The sequence below is a fragment of the Cinclus cinclus genome, chromosome 7 (genome assembly GCF_963662255.1).
Source record: "Cinclus cinclus chromosome 7, bCinCin1.1, whole genome shotgun sequence".
NCBI classification, from domain to species: domain Eukaryota; kingdom Metazoa; phylum Chordata; class Aves; order Passeriformes; family Cinclidae; genus Cinclus; species Cinclus cinclus.
This window is the reverse complement of record NC_085052.1, coordinates 29,074,909-29,098,206: the sequence shown is the minus strand read 5'-3', so window position 1 is coordinate 29,098,206 and position 23,298 is coordinate 29,074,909. Positions and strand designations below refer to the sequence as shown.

General features: G+C 42.7%; 2 protein-coding genes across 8 annotated transcripts in view; one reads left to right on the top strand and one right to left on the bottom strand.

Annotated features, from left to right (window-relative positions):
- Positions 1 to 1,669: 1,669 nt before the first annotated feature.
- NRBF2 (nuclear receptor binding factor 2) lies at positions 1,670 to 17,579 on the top strand. 2 transcript variants are annotated; one of them, XR_009933344.1, is made up of 5 exons: positions 1,670 to 1,780; positions 11,880 to 11,964; positions 13,366 to 13,406; positions 14,313 to 15,195; positions 16,398 to 17,579. XR_009933344.1 is itself a non-coding variant. In XM_062496188.1 (4 exons), exons 1-4 carry the CDS (start codon positions 1,727 to 1,729, stop codon positions 15,027 to 15,029), a joined length of 897 nt encoding a protein of 298 aa, XP_062352172.1. In that variant the 5' UTR covers positions 1,670 to 1,726; the 3' UTR covers positions 15,030 to 15,930. The 2 variants fall into 2 exon arrangements, 1 of the variants encoding a protein (XP_062352172.1); XM_062496188.1 differs by lacking the exon at positions 16,398 to 17,579 and having other exon boundaries at positions 14,313 to 15,930.
- A 4,324-nt stretch (positions 17,580 to 21,903) lies between these two features.
- The window catches only part of JMJD1C (jumonji domain containing 1C), a 159,791-nt gene continuing 158,396 nt past the window's right edge, over positions 21,904 to 23,298 (bottom strand). For all 6 annotated transcript variants that reach the window (XM_062496809.1, XM_062496810.1, XM_062496811.1 and 3 more), the window contains 2 exons: positions 23,146 to 23,277; positions 21,904 to 22,812 (listed from right to left, as the gene is read on the bottom strand). In XM_062496809.1, the coding sequence (XP_062352793.1) occupies positions 22,723 to 22,812; positions 23,146 to 23,277 (222 nt within the window). In that variant the 3' untranslated portion in view covers positions 21,904 to 22,722. The remainder of the gene's footprint in view (positions 22,813 to 23,145; positions 23,278 to 23,298) is intronic.

Below are 23,298 nucleotides of genomic sequence, written 5' to 3'. Positions count from 1 at the left end.
CATCAATGAGTACCCTCTAGAAGAAAGAGCTATCACAGTAACTTGAACTCAGAGAAAACAGCAAGAATATAGCCAAAAAGTGAGCAAGATAATTCTCTTTTTAAAGTATTTATATTAAACTCACCCAGTGCTGGTCTTCATGCTAGTTTTTAAGCTTCTGTGTGGCAGTGACTGGGTGCAGAGCTTTAGAGGTTTCAGACTGACAGTATAGCAGCTGGCTTCTAGAATCTGTGTACAACTATACACAAATTTTGCATGCCATTTTCAGCCTTATATTGGCTTACAGACATTATTTTGAATTATATCCTCATGACATTTATTAAAGACCTCAGGATGCTGACTTGATACTGCACAGAATATGATGCAACTAGAACACAACTATTTCTTACTCTTTGAGAGCCATATCACTTTCTCCTAGGCAAGGTTTTGACTAGACATTCATATTTTCATGTGTGTTTCTTTGCATCTTCTCCATGCTGCATTGCAGAAGGCACTTATTTACCTGGTGTTGCTCTAAGAACCCCTATGGGCCATGCTGGGGGCACTTTTCCCCACTGACACCCTGTTTTTCCCCTCAGCAAAGCCCCAGCAGGCTCATCATCAGTATTACTTAATGTCTTCCGTGCAGGAGGATGGCACAAGACATTAAATAATACTGATAATGAAGGCATTAAATAATATTGGACCCAGTAGCATATCTTGGGGTGCATCACTAGTCACTGGACACCAGTGGAATTCTGGCACTGGTCATAATGAAAGCAAGCCCTCTGAGTCTGGCAGCTCAGCCAGTTTTCGGTCCATCTCTGTGTCCGTTTATCCAGATCATACTTCATCACTTCCTATACAGTGATGTTACAGAAGAGTGTCAAAAGCTATACTGAAGTTGATGTAAACATGCATGCATGGCCACAAACTTGGATTAGAAATCTCTGTAAGACTAATCATCCTCACAGAACGACCATTAGCGTTGAGAAACTTTAAATAAAGACCATAAGCAGCAATGCCCAAGGAGTAGCTGAGGTTACTCGGTTTGTTTAGCCTGAGGGAAGCCCTCATTGCGGTCTAACATCCTTATGAGAGGAAACAGGAGCAGGCTTTCATCAATTCGCTCTCGTGACCACTGACAGGACTCGAGAAAACAGGAGGTTAATTAGAAGAGGTTGAGGTTGGATGTCAGGAAAAGGTTCTCCCCACAGAGGGTGGTCGGGCACTGAACAGGCTCCCCCGGGAAGTGGGCACGGCCCCAAGCCTGACAGAGCTCGGGGAGCATTTGGACAATGCTCTTGAGCACATAGTGTGATTCTTAGGGTGTCCTGCGCAGGGCCAGGAATTGGATTCGATAATCCCGATGGGTCCCTTCCAACTCAGCATACCCCATGATTCCAAGATTTCCTTATCTCTTCTTCTTTTCTACACCATTTTCAGGCTTAACTCCTCCAAGAAGCAAGGAGGGTGATGTTTTCCTTTCTTTTTCTGCAGCCTCGGTGACCGGCACACCCTTTCGGGAACGGTGAGCAAATCCTCCTCTGCTCCCGACTTTCCCACGCGCTCCCCGTTCCGCCCTCAGGGCCGGAGGCGCGCGCGGCTCCCGTTGCCCCGGCGACGCGGTTCCGTAGTCTCGCGAGACGACGCCCGGCTCTCGCGGGCAGGGCGGAAGCCGCCGCCGTGTTTACAGCCCGCGCTGCGGCCGGGACGCGCCGGGGGCACCGGCGAGCGTCCCTCGCCCATGTGCCCGCAGCCCCCGCCGCCCATGGAAGTGATGGAGGGGCCCCTCAACCTGGTGAGCGCGGGGAGTGGAAGGGGAGGGAGGGGGCGCGTCGGGTCAGCCGGTGCCGCCGCTGCTCGATCCGCGGGCAGAGGGGAGACGGCGGGGAGAGGGTGACAGCGCTCGGCTCCTACCCCCAGGTAACCAGCCGGAGAGGCGCAACCTGAACCTTATCGCCCTTCTTTCCCCCCCTCCCCGCCCCAGACACCTGTTCAGGTCTCTTGTCAGGCCCTGCCCGGACGGGAGCGGGGCCCAGCGGTCGTGCCGGGCCGGAGGCGGCTCCGGGGCTCTCGCCGCGGTCCCGCCGAGGACAGCGCTGCCCCGTGCCCGGGAGCGCCCAGGGCTGCATGTCGCGGCTTGCCTAGGTTGGAGGGGTGCGTGGGGACACAGCGCTGCAAAAGCGAGGGACAAGGAAGTTCAGGAAGGAGGCGTCTGGAGGAAAGGTCTGGATGGCACAGGCCATATATCCATGAGCGTTTCAAGGCTTTTAAAGGCTTGTCAGGGCCCACTACTGGCTAAGTGCTCCCTTTAATTTCAGAAATGTTTTAAAGCCTTAAATCAGTAATTGCTCTGCTTAAACTACATTTCTGAGGAACCTGAACTGAAACACGGGTGGTCTAAAAAATGCTTCTTCACAAAAGCTGATCAGATGTTAAACGGTCTGAATTGGCAGGTCTGTGGGTCTCTGTCCCATAGACAAGATCTAGGTCAAGAAGAGCTAATTCTCTGCTGCCTTGTGGATTTTACCAAAGCTGTATCTTGGGTATGTGGTGATACACAAGAGCATTCCCTTAGAAAACAAGCTTTGGTCCAACAGTCCAGTTAACCAGAGGCAGCACACTGAGAATACAGCTGTATGGCTTCCAGGACGGAGTTTGATCCAGGAATTGTTCAGACATGGCCATGCAAACCTCAGAGACTTGTGTCAGTTCAGGTTTTAATCAAAGCTTACTTATGCCAGGATGGCATCAGCCCTGACAAATCCTTGCCTACAGGGTCAGTCAGGTATTTCTGGGTTACTGTCCCTAGTTTCAGAAAAACTTCTACAACTGTCATTGCAGACCACCTATGGAATTCAGGCTGACAGTGTAGTAGGAGGATGGTCTATTTAGATCTGTAGGTTGTGCAATGCTGCAAAACCACTCTGGGCACATTAGCATCACACTATCTCAATTTTTACTCTGTCTACTGAAAGACAAATTGAAATAAGGAACAGGAAGAAACTCTTGTAACCCGTTGATATCATGAGGTTAAAAACAGACAAACTTACAACATGGTAATACAGGAAGGCTAAACTATAGCTATATTTCACAGACATTGTAAAAGCCTTTTTAAAAAGTAGGTCTAGTGCATAAGATTCTAAAGAGAAAATTTTAAGTGTATATTCACTAGTAAATGTCTGAAAGTAGCAACTTTTTTAGCAATATCACCAGTCAGTAGTGTTTCTTACTGAGACCACTTAGGATTGTAGGGGTGACATGACTGTGACTAAAGCCTGGTTTATGATCTTGTGACCACAGTACAAGCGTGCAGTTACCATGCCTGTCTAGCTCCAGGCTGACAATAATGTCAAGACACCTCTGTGTAATGGATGATACAGGAAAAAGAGTTGCTTTACACACTTTTGTACACAAAATTATGAATTTTCCTGTGAATATGTTCCTACTGCCTGAGAGTATCCTGAAAGACAAAAAAAACTTTTCTTGAAACTGCTGTATAATATAGTCATGGATTATCATATACAGAAAAGTGACACGTCCATTCACATTGTATCAACCACCATGGAAACTCCTCATGATAAGAGGGTTGAATGGGTATAGTATCATGCTTAGAACATGCTTACATTTTTACAAGGACATGAACAGGAAGGAGTAACTAAAGTTTTGCAAGGCTCTTCTGTTCATGGCCCCTCTCTGCTGTGGAGCTTCATATTGACAACAACATTCAGGGAAGGTGCCAACCTCCAAAACAGGAATGTTCATTTAAGTTTTTGATACTATTCGGTGTTACCTATTGCACTCTCTTTTCCCATAAATTTCTTCTCTTACCTAAATCTAGTTCCTGTGAATTGGAAAAGCACAACTTTTCCCAAAGATACCAATGAGAAAAATAAAGCTACCAACAAAAAAAAAAAAAAAAAAAAAAAAAAAAAAAAAAAAAAAAAGAAAACCAACCAAAGCTACCAAATCAGTCAACACCTAAACTACAAAGTGATTTTTGGTACAGTAGTCATTAGTAATCATTTAATTGCTATCAACAGCTTAAATACAAGATACTTTCCCTCTTCCACTATATCATGGCTTGCCAATTTTTCACAAAACTGATTTTTTATCAGTTAAGGCTTTTCATTAGAATTTACCACATCTTGCTTTGTCTTGTAAAAATTGTTCATTAATTTTGAATTGGAGCATCTAGTCTCGGTTACTGAAAAACATGGATACAGTCCTTATTTTCCTGGCCAGTTGATCTGACCTCAACCCCCCCAAAAACTTAACCCAAAAAACAAATCTAAACAAAAAAAAAAACCCCAAAAATACTACACACACCCCCCCCCCCTTACACTTTAATGCCTTATCTTTTATTCTCCTCAGTTACACTCATTTCCTGAAATTTCTGAAAGATACATTTCCCTAAAATAATATTTTATCTTGATGGAACTGAGTCTTCTTCAACCTCACAAAATTTTTAGGTTATGCCATGGAACTTAAAACCAGCATGGACTAAGTGCAGTCCCTGTACCAGCAGGCAACCACCAGGTACCTAGCCCAGCTGATTACTTATTTCACACACTATGCAGACCCAAAAACATCTCAATGTTCTTTTCACAACTTAAAACTTACACTGTAAAAGCATGAAGAGAAGTCTTCTATGAAGACTGCATGGTTTTATAGAGGATCTTGAGAGGATTCTCTGTGCTGCTTACCGTAGGGGCAATTCCTACTGCCATCTGATTTAGGCAAAGAATTTTGATCCCACATCCAGACATAATTTTAGCCTTGGGTGTAGGAGCAAAAGTTACAAGTCAAGAAGCACAACCACATGCTACTGACTGTCAGAAGCTTGAAAGTAACACAGTAAAAGTGAGGCAGGTAGTATTAACCTCAGGAAGAGACTAGAGATTGCTCCTTAAACAGAATTTGACACCCAGGACTTCATAATTCTGCAGATTCTACTTTAACAACTCAGTATTGTCCTGTAGCTAAGGAGCCATACGACCTGTACCTTGTATTCTTCCTGCAAGGTAGTAGTTTTTGTATGGTTTGTAGTAAAATGCAGTCCAAGATCTGGTGAATATCTATCACCTCTAAGTTTCTTGAAGCATAAAGGACCCAGCTTGAAGAGCTGCTGTTTAAGTGAAAACCAGAAAGCATAGACCAATAGCTGGAGTGAGAATAGCCCAAAATGTGTGTTCCAAGAATCTTATATAATGAAAGCTTTTAATATTAATGCTGCTAGCCATTGGTAGCAACCATTCCAGTGCCAGCCAGTCAGTGGTTTACTTTAACAAATTATTTCAAAGTAAGGTAATACTGCATTCACACAAAGGCAAAAGACAAGCATAATCAATATATGATATGGAAGTGAAAGAGGAGAAAATAGAAAACCACACTTGCTGATGTGTTTGAGACTTAATGCCTGTTGCACTTCTGTTACTTTCATTGGAAAACCAGGAGTATTATGTTAATCTACAGAAAAATCCATGAAACCCCATTTGTTTTCTTGAATTTTTTTTTCCAATCTTAACCTGACAGTTGCTATATTTGATCTTCCAGTGTAAAATGAAACCAAAAAAGGGCAATGCGCTCAATTCTGAACTCAAATTAGAGAGAACAAACTTGTAAGGTAAGAAAAGGGGAAGTATCACTAGATAGACATGCCTAACACAAAGTCTGTTTTTACCACGGTGGTGGGTGAACTGAAGGGTGTGAATCCACAGAGACAGCACCATATCTTAGTAAAGTGACTGGAGGTGCATCAGCTACTCAGCTGAGCAGCCAGATCAGTAATAGCTTAATAGCCACCTTGGAAAAGCTCAACAATGTTGTGTGCAGGCATATAACTGCTGTAAAAGCACAACACAAAACTATTCCTTGTGGCACATAAAGCAACTTGCAAAAGCTTCCCAGTTAAGAAGATAATTAGCTAAGTGATGGGTGGTTGCCAGGTATTATTTCCTCACTGTACTTGTGCTGTTTGGGTACCTACCAGCAGTGCCTTTCTGTTGTGTCAGACTAGCATTACATACATGCCTGTCATCAGGCCACAGAGTTCAGCTCTGAGTAAGCATGACCTGCAGTTTAAAGACCCAAATGAAGCCATCTCAGAGGAGCCTGGTGAGACAGACTGAAGGCACAGCTGAAGCCTTTCTGCCCCACTTGTTTTGAAACTGTGGCTCTTGGGAGCTTGTTTACTGGACAGTTTGTTGTAATGGTTCAGATGCTCCTATTGAGAGATAGCTCAGTTGCTGGAGCAGCTTGAGCCTTGTGGTTTAGGGCTACATACAGAAGCCTAGACTGGTGTTGTTTATCAGGGCAGTGGAACTGTTCTCACTTAGCTTATAACCTCCAGTTAGCAAGACTGGTGTAGCACCAGTTGTGACACGTTATATATATGGGGACAAGAAGAGCATTGCAAAGGCAGCTGAGAACTGTAGGCACACAAATGCCTGGGGGAGGCAGTGGAGTCACAGTCCCTGGATAAGGAGAGACTAGACAAAGCTTTTGATAGCCTCGGTGCTATGGTCTAGTTGACACAGTGGTGTTCAGTCACAGGCTGAACTCTATGTCACTGTCTTTTCCAACCTGATTCATTCAGTGAGTCTGAAAATGGCTCTGAGAAACAAGTTGAAGCATTTAGTGCTTTTATCATACTAAATGGATGAAAAGGAACTGAATGAGCTTGATTTGGCTATGCAGTAGGTAAAAGGATACCACATCTTAATGAAGGTGCAGCTGATCAGGGAAAGGGCTGCAGCTCTGCCTGTGTGGTGTTTTGAAGACTCCACCTAACCTGAGCAGTATGAGTGCAAGTTGGATTTGTTCCAGATCTTTAATTGCATTTGCATGGTGAGGAACTCAGACTAACCATTTTATCTGAAACTTGGAATATGTTGGGAACTCACACGTAGTCAATTAGGGCTATTCAGTCAATTAATGGGGGTTGCCTAAACAACTGGTTGCTTGTCTGCCCATATATTTAAAGTCTAATACTATTGCTTACATGCAAGTTGAACTTTAACATCTTTGCAATTCAATTAAAGTGAGTGAGGAGTCTGTATTCTCAACATTAATAGTCTCATGATAGTGTCACATCCTTGCTTTGCTCTATAGGAACACTAACCTGTAATTTACACAGTTGAGTCATTGTTCTGTCAACCTTGCTACAAGCTTTCAAAAACAGAAAATTGAGCTAACATGTGGTCTTGGTTGAACAGCCACAATGGCTGCTGCCATTTTTTGGTTGATCTTTAGTCATCTTTCTCTACAGAGTACAGGTATTTAAAAATGGAGGCTTGCTTCTCTTTGGTAAAGCTACAGCATTACCATTTCTTCAGTTTTACTGCAAATATGTTCTCATTATTTAGCATAAATTACAGTACAACGCTATTATTTTTACTTTTAGTGCAACTGCCAGGAAATACAAGCACTTCCATTGCCACCCTGATCAAGGTTGCACTTTTTTTAATAAATGGATAGCCTTTGTTTATTCTTGGACCTCTCACATGAAGCTTTGTACTTGTATTCTCTCTTTGTTATGCTGTTTTGCTGCATATGAAGACATACACATTGGAACCTTTCTAAATTCACCATTTCCTGGTGAGAATGGGTTTGCAAGAGGCTTCTGTCTGTGTAGCCTCTGACAGAGTGTGTGTGGGGTGGGAAGAACTATGGTGCACCACCTTGTCCCACCCTTTGTGGGTGCTGCTGTAAACACCCACATGGAAAAACACTTAGCACTACAGAGCAGCAGTGCAGTGTGCACTTGGACTGTTCAAAATAGAAATCAGACCTATATCCCTTAAGGAAACAAATCCTAAAATAGATACCTCGACTCTCAAAGAAAATGCTTCCTCCTTGTTTTCAGCAGTAGGAGAGCACAGGTATTAATCTTTTCTGGCAAGAATAACTGGTATGCACAGTCCATAACATAAAATAGATGATAGCAGCATCAAATAGTGGTTTCACTTAAAACACTCACAAACAGAAACTTCTTTGCAGTTTCATCAGGCCCCATTATTTTAGCAGCTGGGTTCTTCCTGTCTTTGTCATTTTGAGTCAAGTGCTGTAGTCTGTGCTCCATAATCCCATTAAAATATACCATTTTCTAGTGAGTCCTTTATGATATACAAAGAAGGCCGTAAGCTTAACATCTTATGCAAGGCTTTGTCCAGTGAAGAGCTGTTCCCATTAGTGGAACAGAGAAAAAACAAAACATGCTTGTCTCAGCTACAGACCACTGTTGCAAAAGACTGCTCTTAGGAGAGGATAGGAGGCCTGCTGTATTTGCAAATGAGTACTGCTACATCTGCCTTTTAAAAATACTGTTGAATCAAATGGGCTTTTTCCCTGTTACACTCCTTTCCACAATAGCTAGCCATCAACTAGAATTGTATGGGAAGAGTAGCAGCTTTTCCTCCTTACCCCTGCAACCTCAGCCAGAATCATACTGTGGTAGTCCTTTAAGCTGTAACAGTATGCTGTATCTAGAAAGAAAACATTGTTATTTTTCCCTTTGGGGGAGCAGTAATAAATCTGGCAAGTGGGCCTTATGGCCTCATTTCTCACAGCCTACAGTCACATCATTATCCAGGCTACAGTGGGGGAAAAAAAACCCAACCAAGTGGAGTGTTAAGTTTTGGTTAAAGCAAACTGCAGGTAAAGAGGAGACTCTCATTGCTGTTCTAGAGGTTTGATTGGGGTTTATTCTGCTATTCAGAGATTACATAGGCAATGATTTGGGCTAGTCAGGTGGAAAGATCAAATAAGAACACTTCTCTAGAATAGCAGTACAAACTTACTAAAGCAAGTGTCATCTTCTCAGTATCTCAACTACATTTAGAAAGTGTGTGGGAAAACATCTGCCTTACCTTCTGCAGTTAGTCCAGAGTGCTTCAAGTCATACAGCAAGGCTTACACAAATCTCTCAAGTACCAAATACATTGGAGCAAGGTGAGGAAACCTTTTAGCTTGGTCATCCTTTACTCACACCTGCTTCCTCTTACAAATCAAGTTGTTACACAAGTTCCATTTGCCTGCTGGGAATTCCTGCTCATCAGGATTGGGAGGGACATCTGAGAGTAGTTGTCAACCTGCTTCCCCTTCTCAGTTCTATAGCTTGTTAATAAACTATAATTATTCTTACACTCCATTCTACATTAATTTTCAGTTCTGCAAATGGAAGAGGAAAGAGAAATCAGATCTATAAACCCACCACAGTCAAGCAGCAGGTGTTTCTGTAATCACAGCAGCAAGACCAAAGTCAAAGCAATCCTGCTTGAATCTGCTGGGAACCAGCATTACAGCTGTGGAGCTGTTGTGTAAATACTTTCCTCTAGCATGACATCAGACCAGGGATAAACTTGAGGGTAATCTTCTCTTTATGACAGAGGACCAGTTCTTCCATTGCCAGTTTTATAATGGGATACAGACCACTCTGAGTTCAAAACAGATATGCTAACAGTGGTTGGAAGCTGCATGACTGAGTGTGACTGAGCACTAAGAATAGACTGTCAAAGTAGACAAGATGTAGAAGCTCATCCATGATAATGGTTAGTAAGCATCTACTTCTGTTGCAGCTTTATCCCTTGCTGCTAGGAAACAGCACTGCTAATTTCTTCAAATTGTTTGTTGATAAATAAGCTACCATGAAAGTGGGAGAAATTCCTTGGTCCTTCCACAATCAGTGAATTGGAACAAACTCGGGTTAGAATGAATGAGCAAGTGTTTTCTTGTCAGCCTGTCAGGAAAAGATAGAAAAATAGGAATTCCTTGCCCATGACTTCAAAACAGCTAGTTTTCTCACACAGGGCTGTGCTTAAAACTGATATTTTTCTGGTGTGGCTCCTGTTGTTTCCATTGGGAAATTTGTTGCATCAGAGTAAGATGGGGTGACATATATATTTTGCTGTAAGGGCAAGAAAGGCATTGTGACCTTGTCATCAGAGGACCCTAGGTTTTGGTTTTGCCAGCATCTATGCAGTGTTGTTTCCCTAATTTTATTCACAGTTAAGCCCAACTTCTTCAGACTCCTTTCAGCTTCACTGGAAGTTAATTGAGAATGGAAATAATTTAATTGCTCAAACAAATAAGAACTGAATGTCCTCAGATGTTCTGCATGTGCTTAAGTGATTTGAGTAAGATCATACTCCAGCTGTTTTGAACATACATGAATAATCTTTGAAAACAATGGGACTCAAATTCTTATATATAGAAACTATTAAATGGAACTTGTCCTCTGAGTTGTTGAATTGCTTTCTTATCTCTTCTGTCTCTGGCTATTCTGTTTGCTCTTTCTCTGTTTTTTTTTTTTTTTTTAACACCTGCCCATGCAGTTTGCAGAAGCAGCTGTATCAGTACTAATTTACTGGAAAATTCTTTTGCAAAAAACTAGCTCAGGTGTTTTTATGTCCATGACATAGCTAATTTGTAATGGGACAAGCTGCCAGGAATAACCAAGGACATGACTCTATCTGTGCTGATACTGTTTGTACTTATCAATGAGAAATAAGTTATCTTTCTGGCATATGTCATTTGTAGGAGTCCATAGAAAAAGACCATAAAGCAAATGATTTTCCAATAGAAAAACTCTTCCTCTTCTAAGATTATTTAACCTCAGGGTAGAAGAAATGGGAAATGCAGACAATGCTCTGAGGATTCAGTGAAGATGAGGAAGAAAAATATAACAAAGAATACTTATTGTGAAGAATCAAGGAGTTGTGTTTTAGGTTTTTCAAGAACATACCCTATTAGCATATGAAATCAATTTTAGGAAAGCCAAATATCTTCGTGGAGTGATGTAACTGCCAGGGATTGCTTAATGGCAGCTGTTGCCCAAACAGGTGTTTTCTGTACAAGTCATTCTCTTCTGTGGTGTCAGAGCTGTTAAGATTCTGGCAGAACACTGAACTTACTATAACACTGTAGAGCACAACTCCACCTGGCAGACAAAAATGACAAACTGACCTGCATTTTGGGACTTGTGTTTTAAATGGATGTTAATATGAGTACCATATAAGTATCAGTGCCTGATGTCTGTTTACTTCAAGCTCAACATGTAGTAAGGCACTCCTGGGCAATGTAAGTGACAGTCTCACCAGCAAGTGCTTGTAGCCTTTCACATTACACAGCTTGTCTTGGAGGAAAGGCCACAAAATGCATGTCTTGTAGTAATGACAAAAAACACTTGCTTTCATGAATGTTGCAGTGCTGGTTATGCAATAGTTTCTCACTGAGCATATGCAAATATTTGCATCGAATGCTTGCTTTCAGCAGCAACCTTAGTCTGTGTTGGTGGTTTACATTAGTGGTTTACAAATACTAGTATAGATTTAACTGTTGTACAGCAACAACGTGACTTGGATGCTTTTTACTATGGCTGTGCTGCTACCATTAATTGGTGTAAGCTGCAAACAAAAAGAATAAAGTTATTTACCCAAGAGGCAAAATGTCTTGGGCATGGGGCAGCAGAAAATGTCAAATCAGCTATAAGATGGAATACAACAATTCAAATATCTTGCATTCTGCCAGGCAAATTGGTCCAAAATACTTAAAACTTCTCATAACCTCTTTTGGCCTAATGTTCTTTTTACATCACTATGGTAAGTACCTGCCTAGAAAGAACATGTGCTTTCTGAGGAACAGCTTCAAAAGTATTTTATTGTGTACCCACCAGTTTTGCTGCATTAACAAACTTCAGTTCTTACCAGAACAGACTCTTGTAAGGTAGTATTGAAAAAGTTCAATTACAAAGCTTGGAAGGGAGTGAAGATCTGAGCCTAAAAGCCTGAGAACTGGAATCAATGCAGGATTTTCAGATGTACTGGTTACTTTTAAGACAGGTATAACTATTTGTCCATTAGCCCTCATTGATGTAATGTTCTTTTCTTAATTTTAAGGCTCACCAGCAAAGCAGAAAAGCAGACCGCTTGTTGGCAGCAGGGAAGTACGAAGAAGCAATTTCTTGTCACAAAAAAGCTGCTGGTGAGTAGGTTGTTTCTCACATTTCAGCTCTTAAAATCAGTTTCTAGATTTGCATGCATCAAGCCTGTCTTGAGTACAAGAAGTGTTTGGACAACGCTCTGGGGCACATGGGGTTTTTAGGGTGTCCTGCACAGGACCAGGAGTTGGCCTCAATGGTCCTGCTGTAAGTACAATGTCTAGTTACTTGCAAAAATTTTATTTTTAAAATGTGAGTTTGTTTTTCAGTCCAGATCAAGAACCCTTTTGAAAACTTTTTTACTTATATGAGCAGCTGAAGTCAGACATTTCCAAAGTTGTTGAGATTGGGGGTGATTATCACTGTGAAGGCTGTTCTTGACTGAGGATGAAGCCAATGCCTTGTGATATGCACAGACTGAAGTTATGTACCTGCTCTAAGCCAGTTTCACTGTATACTTTACATTTTCTTTATTGCTTTCATAGGCAAGGTCACAGTGGTAAAGGTTACTCTGTTTGTAAAGGACAAATGTTTGCTTACAAAACTTCCCTTTCCTAATGTCTGCATAAAGGCAGCTAGGAACAGGTGATGAGCTCCCCAGAACTCAAGCAAAACAGCAGATTGCATCACAGACCTCAACACTGCAGGGACAACCTCTCCCCGTGAGATCTTGTGCATTTACCTGTCCATTTAAATAGTCCTGCTTAATTTTTTGTGTTGGAGTCCCTCAGCTCTCTGACAGCGTGCATCTAGTTGGCAGAAGAAGAGAGCAGGTCTGAACTGGTGCAACAAGTAGGACATTTTCAGTGACAGGGCTTGTGTGGAGACAAAGTAAGTGGCTGCTCTGAACACGGTAACCTAGATACCCGGCATTGCCACTCCATTCAGAAATACGAGAAGACCCCATAAAGTGAGAAACTAATAGTTTCTTTGGTATTTATGAATACTCAGAGTGATGAAGGATTGCACTTACATTCTAAAATGCACACTTTTTGTTTCCTTTCACTTCATATGCCAAGACAAAACCCAAAAATACACTGGATATTTTTTGCTTTTCTTTGTCTGGTGGTTCTATGCCATTGTCTTGCATCATTCTAAATTTGGTTGAGAATTTCTCATACATTGTCATTTTCAGCACTAGTAAGATATGCTCAAAGTCTTTCTGGAAATTGCTGTTGTTCTAAAAACAAACTGGAGTGACCCAAGCCAACAGGATACCATGGGAAGGGTGTAGTGTGCATTACAAAGTCTTAGAGTAATTTTTTTCAGACTTCTGAAAAACATCAGGTGTTTCCAGCCACTGTAACTTGGTAAATACTTTTCCTCTAGACTGCTGCCCTTATGTGGGGATTGAGCACACATGTCTGAAGGCTTTTGTTAGCTTTTCTGAAGCATGCAGGTTTTTCAGCTGTGCCATAAGTGCTGATGGATGTTCTGTCCCGCAGGGTATCTTACAGATGCGATGAAGCTGACCCAGTCGGAGCAGGTGAGACCAGAGCGTGGCAGATGCCAGAACCAGCCACAGCCCAGTGGTGTGCCCATGTGTCCCATTGTGTCTGATCACACCCCTCCTGGGCATTAGCCTCTGCAAAATTTTCTGAATCCTTGGCAACTGCACCAGGAATTTCGCAAGTGTGGTAACACTGATCTTCGTAGAGAGTTTTTCCAAGTTTATGTGGAGCATCTCTAGAACAACAGCCCTGACACGTTTTTTTTATTCATTGCACAAGTTTATCTGTAAATATTTATTAGTGTAGTCTGCTCAGGATTTCTTTACCAGCAGGCTTTGAATTCAGCCAGTATTATGAAATCAAATAACCCTTGGAGATCAGACATCTGTTTTTGCTCCAATGGGTCATTCTTGTAGAAAAATGGTCATTCCCCTGGGTGGGTTAATAACTGCTGTGCCACTTCCTTCATTAAATATGGCAGAATCATTTGGGACCATGCGTGGCCTTGGAGCAATTTGCTGCTTCATTTTGGGTGTTATTGATATGTCTACACAGATACTATCATAGAACCATAAAAAAGTTAGCATTGTTAAGCCAGAGTGCGGCTGTGAAATGCCAAGTGAATCTCTTCATTCTTGGTGTTGGTTATAAGTCAGTTAAACTCCAGGTGCCTCTGCCCAGAGGTATTGTAGCCTGGTCAGTGGTTATACAAACAAAAAGACCAGTAGTTATGCTAAATTTGACATATCTGAATCTGTTGCACTGTACAAGCAGAGAGCACTTCCTGTTGGATTTAATGTCTGAATAACAAAAGCTCCCCCCCTCGGGCATGTGGTGATGCTGTTTATGTAAATATTTACACACATGTAGTTCAGTGTGTGTGAATGTTTCGGTGGGGTTGGGGATCACCAACTAAATTGTTTAATCTTATTCTTACTCAGGCTCAGCTATCACTGGAATTACAAAGGGATAGTCATATGAAACAGTTACTGCTCATCCAGGAGAGGTGGAAAAGGGCAAAGAGGGAGGAAAAGCTGAAAGCCCAGCAGAGTGCTGACAAGGAAGCAGTTGCACACCTTCAGACTTCTTACAAGCCATCTGCTGAAGACTCTGATGATCAAAATGTACTGGTTCCTGTTGCTCAGAAATATAGCTCTTCCACAGAGAAACATTCACAGGATATTCGGGGTGTCTTTGACAGGGACCCAGATACTCTTTTATTTCTGCTTCAGAAAAAAAAGGAGCCAGTGGAAGCATGTATTGGGAGTAAAGCGCCAAAAGATGACAAAACAATAATAGAAGAGCAGGCAACCAAAATTGCAGATTTGAAGCAGCTCATAGAATCTCTTGTAGCTGAAAACGAGAGATTAAGGAGAGAGAATAAGCAGTTAAAAGCAGAAAGAGCTAGACTCCAAAAATCTCCAGTAGACAAGGAGTTGGATGTAGACACTGACTTTGTCGAGAAGTCAGAGTTGTGGGGTCTGCAGCAGCACTCGGAATCTGCTTCTTCAGCGGCAACTTGGCAGAAGTTTGCAACAGCTGCTGGGAAGGCAAAGGACATTCCAATCCCCAATCTTCCTCCCCTGGACATCCCGTCCCCTGAACTCCCGCTACTGGAACTCTCCGACGATATACTGAAAGGACTGATGGATAGCTAAAACCCAGGAAGAGGGCTCAGTGTAGTTACCCAGACTTCGGAAAAGGGAAAGCCACCCGGACAGTGGTATCTGAGGGCAGAAATATTTACCACAATCCTACTGTTGGAGAAAAGGCATTAAGCAACTTTGTTGCAGTGAAATACACATCATATCTGATTTGCTTCATGTAAGTTAAAGGTACCATAGTTGGTATAAGATGGTGAGCTCTTTAGTCTTTCTCCCAATGTTTCAAACCAAATGACTGCCTGGAGAATGTTTCAAGTAACACAATCCTTCAGGGTTTTAAAGTATGCCATAAGTAATAGTTATCTATAATGCCATAAATGATGGCGTGGAGCCTAACTGTTATGGTTGCCAGTCGGCTGTCACTTCATATTGATAAATGCTTTCTAGCATGAATTTAAACTGTGCATTTAATTATGCATAACTTTGTTAATTCAGATACAGTGCAATTTATACACCTCCGAGATGGATTTATGTGCCACACTCTGTATTCCTGACCACATTAACCTCAAGTCAGGAGAGATTTTAATTTCCATTCTATGAAGGAACCAACTTATTCATTCTGTCAGTGTGGGTTTTTTTGGGGGGGTTATCTGTTTACATAACTAATCAGGGTGCATTGAATCTAGATATTGGTTTCTGTATAAAGTGACATGGTTTAAAATGAAAAATCTATACTTAAGGTAAAATACCCTTTTTGTTTTCAGTGATGCATGAATGGAGTAATTCTAGCTGGCAGTATTTGATTGAAAAATAAATTGTTTACAGCTTAACCTGATTCAGAAAGGATAGGAAAATAAAAGCCAGGTGTTTTGACACTGTCTGTTACATCTGTACAAATGTTGCCTAGTATAAAGAACAAATTAAGACTTCCAATAAGCGTTAGGATACAGGTACAGCTGAGCTTCCATGTTCATCATCCAGCAAATTCAAGAAAGCTGGGATGAATTCAGAGGGCCTTGCCCACCTGTGGAGCGACCTGGCTGACAGATGGGTTCCAGCCCTGCAGAGCACTGGAGTCAGCAGAGCAGCTTCGTGGGTTTGCTGGGGTGCAGCCCAGCAGGAGCTGTGGGAACAGTGCTGAGGGTGCTGGGTCTGAGCAGGGCCGTGCACACCCTCTGAAGATGCTGGGTCTGAGCAGGGCCGTGCAGCCGCCTCACACCCGTCCCTTCCAGCATGGCTCAGACCCTGCCCTGGAGCCCAGCTGGGGCTTTCCCAAGGGGTTCCAGTGTGTAGTGGAGGCATTAATTACCTTGTGCTGTTCCTGATTAGTGAAGTGTTCAGTATTGCAAGCTGTGCCATTTTAAGTTATACTTATGCTGTTAAAAGCTAAATGTGCTTTCTAAGAGTGCATTTTTCTTTCAGAATAGACTTGGAAGTGCAGCAAGAACATCTTACAGCTGTGCAAATTCTCCTTACCTCTGTATACCTGGCATCTTCTGTGCTTGAAGGAGCATAGGGACTGGAGGTTAGAAAAGGTCTATAGAAACAGAGGTAAGACAACTTCATTAGAGGAGGTGCCTTGTGCTGAATTGTAGCTGGAATCTAGTCCTGCTGGGGAAATAAAAAATGTTATTTTTCAGTTGGAGCAGCTTAGCAAATAGCCCTCTCCATCTGTGATGAGGTGACCTGTTCCAGGTCAGGCCCAGCTCACTGCTCCCACTAAAGAGCAAGGCCCAGTCTCTGCTGGCCCCTACCTGGTTGACTGTTCTGAGTCACAAGGCAGAGGAGCATCGTGTTTTTAGTCATGTAAGTAAAGTAAAGAAAATAGCATGTGCTCACGAGATGGAAATAAATTATTTAAGCACCTACCTCAAGCCACTGCTGGGGTGGTAGCTCATGGTTGTTAACTACAAGACAACACTACATGTTTGTGGTGTCTGCAAATGGCAGCTATAGGAGAAGGAAGCAATTTTTACATCTGTTGAAGTCAGGATTATTCAGAGGTGGGAGTGTGGGAATTGCAAGCTCTACCTTCTTCACTTTAAGACTGAAATGTCCATGTGTAGCTGCATAAGCAAAACACCAGATCTGAAAGAAGCTGTTTCTCGGTGGGAAGGATGGCCAAGTAGGGGCAAAACTCCCTACTGCCACTTTTGAAAGTGGTGTTAAAACTTCTCTCTCTCCTGCAGTGCAAATGTTTGTTTGCTCTTGCACTGTGCCTACTCAACACGACTGCTGCTGAATCCCAACTCCAGGCAGTAAGGCTGAGCATGAGCGTGTTCCACTCTCGTGAGTGACGCTGAATTTTTTTAAGTAAGGGATTCTTCACTCTGAATCCACAGCTAAGCAATTAGTGCATTGGAAGAAAGGTAGGTTGTACTGAGAATAACCACCACTAGAGGACAGGTTTTACAGATTCGTAGCAATTGACCTAAGGAAATTCTTCTCCCATGGCTGTCAGCAATTATTTTGTGTCATAACAACTGAAAACTGAAGTTATTAAACTTCCAAGGGAGGTGTGGCCGGGCGCGGTTCCGCGGTGCTGCAGCCGGTGTCCGGTGTCCAGCCTGATCCCGCTCCGCTCCCGCAGCCTTTGGCTGCCACCGGCCGCCACCTGCTGGGAGCCCGGCGCCCGGCTCGGGCCCTGCCGAGCCGCGGGGACCTCGTCCCTCTCTGGCCGTGACTTCTGTCGCCGCCAAACTGACGGGCTCAATTCCCCGACGGGTCTGGAGAGAGTGAGGAGGAGGCGTGGTGCAGGAATGCAGAAGGTGACCGATGTTCAGAGAGAAAACGAAGCGGTAAGTCACTGGTCGTCACACGCCGCGTCACCAAAGCCTGGTGCAGCGCACAGAAACGTTCCCGGGTGCTGAATCTGGGCTGCATTGTTTTATAATGGACAGAATTAAAGAATCCTGTGGTCCGTTATTTCTAAGTGTCTCACCAAGAACCAATTTTAAATACACATCCAGACACTGACTTCTATTCATAGACTTTGCTTTAACCACAGAAACCACCCTTGTCTTGGCACACAGAAATACTGGCCCTGTTGAATATTGCCAACATATGCTATGCCAAAAGAAACTGTAATTATCCAATCTCTGGCTGTATCATCACAGAAAGAGAAACCAAAGAAAGGCAACTGGGAAGCAATGTGAAGTCTCTTGAGAATAAAATGTGCAGACTTCACCACTAGCAGTTGCAACTTAAAATGATGGCTAAAATCAAAATAAATAAGTGTTGGGGTTTACATTTTGCTTTTATTAAAAGGGGGAAAATGGATTTTGTGACTGCTTCCTCTGAGAGCATTTCCATGTTCAGGAGCTCTAGTAGTGAACTCCTTCCTACTGTCCTCTCAGCAGCAGCTCTTTAGCTATCTGCAGTTCCTGGTGACCTGCTTTCTACAGGATCTACACCTCATCTATACTTCCTTTCCCACAAAAGGTTGGATCTTTAGAGAACCCTTCCAACCCAGCTCTGGACATGGAGAAAAGCAAATACAGCCAAAACAGCTAATACCATCCTGTACTGAGCTGGGCTAAAAGGAGAGTAGAAAACAAAATCAAACTGTTCAAAAGCAGTGACAGCAGGGGTGTAGCTGCCAGAAGCCAGGTACAGGCTGGACAGTGTTTGCCACACCCTTCTGTCTGAGTATGAGGACTGTGCAGTTCCATTGTATAAAAAGTTCATTGTTCCCTAAAGAATCAAGAGCTACAGCCATCTTTTCCTCCACGTCCTTTCATGTTTGTTTTACCAGAATTAATTGCAACTTAGGGCTTTTGTCTTGTAATCATTTGAAGTGTTCTGTCAGACCCATTTGCTGCAGGACTTAAGCTATTATTGAGATCAAACAATATGAAATCCTTAGAGGTGTAAGAATACAGGATTTCCTGCATCAGAGCAACTAAACCCTACTGTATTTTCACTAAGATAGCACAGACCCAGGGACTGGAAAAAGAAACGGGCACCTGGAACAAGCACGTATAGCCTTGGCATGGTTGGAAGGTACCAGAAATGCTCACTTTGAAACGTAACACCAAAAATCCCTCAGGCTACCACTTACCTTTAGAAAGTGTAGTGCATGTTTGAAATGCAACTATTTACACACAACACATCAGGTGAATCACATCTTCAGTTTTCTATGAGACAAGATTTTCCTACCAGCTATTTATAGATGGTGACTTCCTTTTCAAAACCAATGAGAACAAATGAAAAAAGTACAGAGGTTCGTTTGTGTGTGCTGCTGACGCCACAGGGCATTTGCTCCTCGGGCAGTTTCCTGGGCCACCCTGCTGAGATGGGAAGAAAAGAACGTGGTGGTGGCGGCCACTGCATCTGAAGACCCCCCACACCACTGCATGCTCTGCTGCCTGCTGGGGCACACGGATCATGGCAACACCACAGCAGGAAGGAGGCACAGCACTCCAGCCAATAAAGCACAGGTCAAAGTGTGGAAAGCAGGAGCCCAGTGCACAGCTGACACTGTTTGAAGCAAAACTGGAGGTTAGGAGGGGAAAAACACAGCAAAGCCCCACTCCGGGAATCTCAACGGGGTCAGGCAGCTCATCCAGCAGGATGTGGGGGAGAGCACAAACATCCTGCTCTGGAAAGCAGCAGAACAGTTAATGGTAACTGTGGAAGGAGGAAGGAAGGGAAATTCCCAGTTACAGGCACAGGGCAGGGAAGGCTGTCAGCTGTGAGAGCAGGAGAGAGCCTGACAGGATGTCACAGGAGAGGGTACAAATAAAATTACCACCTACCAAAAAGGTCAGAGAGCATGAGAATGTAGTGCTGATCAGATGGGGGTTGGACTGCACACACAGATCTGAGCAACTTGCATGAAGCTGGGTGAGTAGAATAAATAATTTGCAAATCAGACTGTTCTAAACCCCTATGTCTGACCTCCACAAGAGGGACCACCATTTCCCTGCCAGCAATTCCAGCAATTTCTGCTTCTGCTAAACCATAAACAGCAGCCATCTGTGCTGAAATACTTCAGGTCATCACAGCCCTGCTTCATTCTTTGCTAAAAACTTACTCTTCATTAAGTACCTCTGCAGTTACAACAGGAAAGAAACTGCTGTGGCCATTTACTGTACAGCAGTGCTGAGGATGGAGATGATGATACAGAGCTGGAAACAGGGGAGCAGGGCTCACAGTTTTGATGAATGAGGTGTGATCTTTTGAAGGACAGGAAAGGAAAAAGGAGTTTCATTGAGAGTAAAGCAGACAAAGACACAGCTTGTGCTCAACGGGAAAGTGGCAAAAGATGGCACACAGTATTTCATATCCATGTTCTGGCAGCTGCATTCGTGTACTCAAACCACTTCAGCTGATCTCACTGAATAATTCTGGCTGTATTAAAATAGTTGAGATTGTAGAGCAGAAAACCTAAAAGTCTAGCAAAGGAAGATGGGGAAAACATGCCCAGTAGCACCTCACAGAACATGGAAATAGTCAAGAGAGAAAAACTAACCTGAAAACAAAACATCTTCCCACAAACCCTTCTCTGGTGTCACACATTAGCTATGACCACCTCAGGTCATGCTCACAGCCACGAGCAGGGAGCTTGGCTTCATTGTAAGAGAGCCAGAAACCTGAAGGTACTAGGTAAGCGAATGCAATATGCTAAGTACTTACACAAGTTTTTTTGGTGTCTTTTAGTAGTATTTGAAGAACCTATGAACTTTAACAAACTTCTGGCACTGTTCAGTCACTCTTCCAGTTCTCCCTAAGGAGGGAAAAACACATTCAGCTAGACAGGCAGGTGCCAGGGATCCCTGCCCAGGTCTCTAAGCACTTTGGGGTGCCAGGGGCAGCAGTCAGTGGGGCCCAAAAGGGGGTACACCAAAGCTCAGACCTCGAGGTGCAGGCGCTGTCAGCTGTACAGGCATTGGAGAAGAGGTAGAGCAGGAAATCCATGGCTTTGGCCAGGGCAGACATGGCAACGTGACACTTTGGGACAGTATTGGGGACACCAACCCCCTGCCTTCCCACTCAGCTGCCCAAGAGACACCAGCACAGGGGTGAGCAGTGATGGCAGCCATGGCCCAGGCCCAACAACTGCTCTTGGTTGCAGGAAAAGAAGCAAGGGGAATGGGACTCTCCATAGTGGGAATGAGAATTTCAGCAGCCTCCAGAAATTTCATGTGTTACAAGTATCTCACAAAAGCTCAGTTGGAAGGAAATACTTAAAGAATAAAAGTATGTACAACTAGAGCAGATCTTCCAGTTTCAGCCAATGCTCTAAGGCTGCAGGGAATAATAAAGATGATAATGGATGGAACAGGGGACAAAGTTAAGAAGCAATTCCAAAGTGCAGTACCTTTAACTCCCTGGTATTTCTCTGCAACTTGACAAATTTCAAGTTTTCAAGCCAATTAAATATTTTGACGTTTGGAATGAGAAACTGCTTTTGCACTTTATTATTTTGAAAGGTAATTTACATGGGGTTTGATGTTTTTGGTGACCCCAAACCCAGACAGATGTATCAGACTGGGAGCAGTAACCAGGCTAATTGCAATCCCCTTTTAGACACTTCAAGAGCTGGCCATTGGCTCTGCCTAACATTTGGTAATCAATCTAAGTATCTGAATAGTTTTAATAACTTAAAGCACACTTCTTGTAAAGCTTTTCAAACTTCCTCCAAAACCTAGAATTCTGCTAACATTTATCATTATTAAATAAAAGACAAATATATTTTTAAAACATCCATTATTTCATAGTATTACTTGAACTATTAAAGGCAAGTTGTTACAAAATAATCATTCTGCCGAAGCCTTTCCCCTTCCTGCAGCTCAAGTGCAGATTCCTGAAGGGAAGGGGGTGAGTGGCAGAGGCTCCTGCCAGCGCCGTGCCCGCAGAGGGCAGCACTTGGCTGCCCTGGCATTTACTGGCACAGCACAACGAGCAACAAATCCACACCACCACATCTGACAAAGTCATTTTAATGGAAAATGTAAAACCCCTTTCAACTTCAATGTACAAAGCGTGTGTAACACTTGCACTTTTAACAAATTAAAGCAAGCCAATGTTTTAAAAAAATACATCATTGAATGTATATATGTATATATTTACATAGCATATTAAGTTTAATATTTAAGCTTTAAAAGTTCACATAAATTTTACCAAAATGAGACAATTTTTAAATAAATTACACCTTTTGAAAACGTTTAATTGTACACTGAATAGCTTCAATAAAATACTGAAGTGTCTGTATTTAACATCTACTTTATATACTTTATATTTTACAAAGTTTACAATTATTTGGCAGTAATTTTCAGATTATGACATGACTGCTGTGCGGACTCAGCAAGATCCCGAATGCAGGCGATAGCTGGTGTTTGTGTCCTACTCTCACAGTAACTGTCTCAATGTAGTGAAAAAGATCTGAATTATTTTAGCAAACTGTACAAGTCACATTTACATTTGATCAACAATATAGCATAGAATTTTGTTGTTTTTTTTCCAAAAATAAATACATCATCTTAAATCTTTGACATTTCACAAACTTCATGTACATTATAATACAGACAGCAGAATGCTGTTCAACTGTTTGCAAGTGGATGGAACATGGAATCACAGTGGCTGTGATATGAAGCTCTACCCCGTTGCAGTGTCATTAACAAGTAAATACGATGACTGTTTTCTTGGCACTGATGGTTTGTGAAGCTCAGATTAGTGTGTATACCGTTCATAGATCAGGTGAAATAACCTCTGGATGATGCTACCTCCAGAAAGCAAGGTGTGCTCAGTTTTCATCCATATCTTCCATTTCACCTTCGTGAATCTTCAAAGCTCTCACCATTTCTTTAACTGCATGATATAAAATATTTTTGACCTGCAAGAACATGGGACAGATTTTAGTAAGGCCTAAGACCTGAGGAACTCTGCAAAGTTTAGGACTGAGCCCTAAGCTTAGTGGATAGAAAAAAGAAAGGCTTCATCAAGCCCCTGCAAAAGGAAAAGCTTTTTACACATTTTAAAATGTAATGTGAAATAAAGCCAGCAGCTCAAGGGAGAGTCATTTACAGCTCTGGCATCCATGCTGCTGCTCATTGTTATTCTGTGTGAACAGCATCAAGGAAGTAGCTCCACGCACTGCTCGGCATTTCAATGAGCCTGAGCAAACCCTGCCTTCCCAGCTGTTTCCAGAGCAGCATTAATTTCCTACCTGCAGTTTATCATCATAATTGATTTCTTCCTTTGACAGCCTCAGCTCCTGCGTTAAGTGAAATGACTGTACAAGATGTTCTGGAGACACAAAGTCTTCCGTTACTTGAACACAGCTGTGAAAATTCTGCACCTATCCAAAATAACAAGAAGA

Coding starts and splice junctions, on each gene's coding strand:
- NRBF2 (XM_062496188.1), top strand. CDS start 1,727: ATGTGCCCGCAGCCCCCGCCGCCCATGGAAGTGATGGAGGGGCCCCTC. Junction 11,965..13,365: donor TTGTCACAAAAAAGCTGCTG/GTGAGTAGGTTG, acceptor TCTGTCCCGCAG/GGTATCTTACAGATGCGATG. Junction 13,407..14,312: donor AGCTGACCCAGTCGGAGCAG/GTGAGACCAGAG, acceptor ATTCTTACTCAG/GCTCAGCTATCACTGGAATT.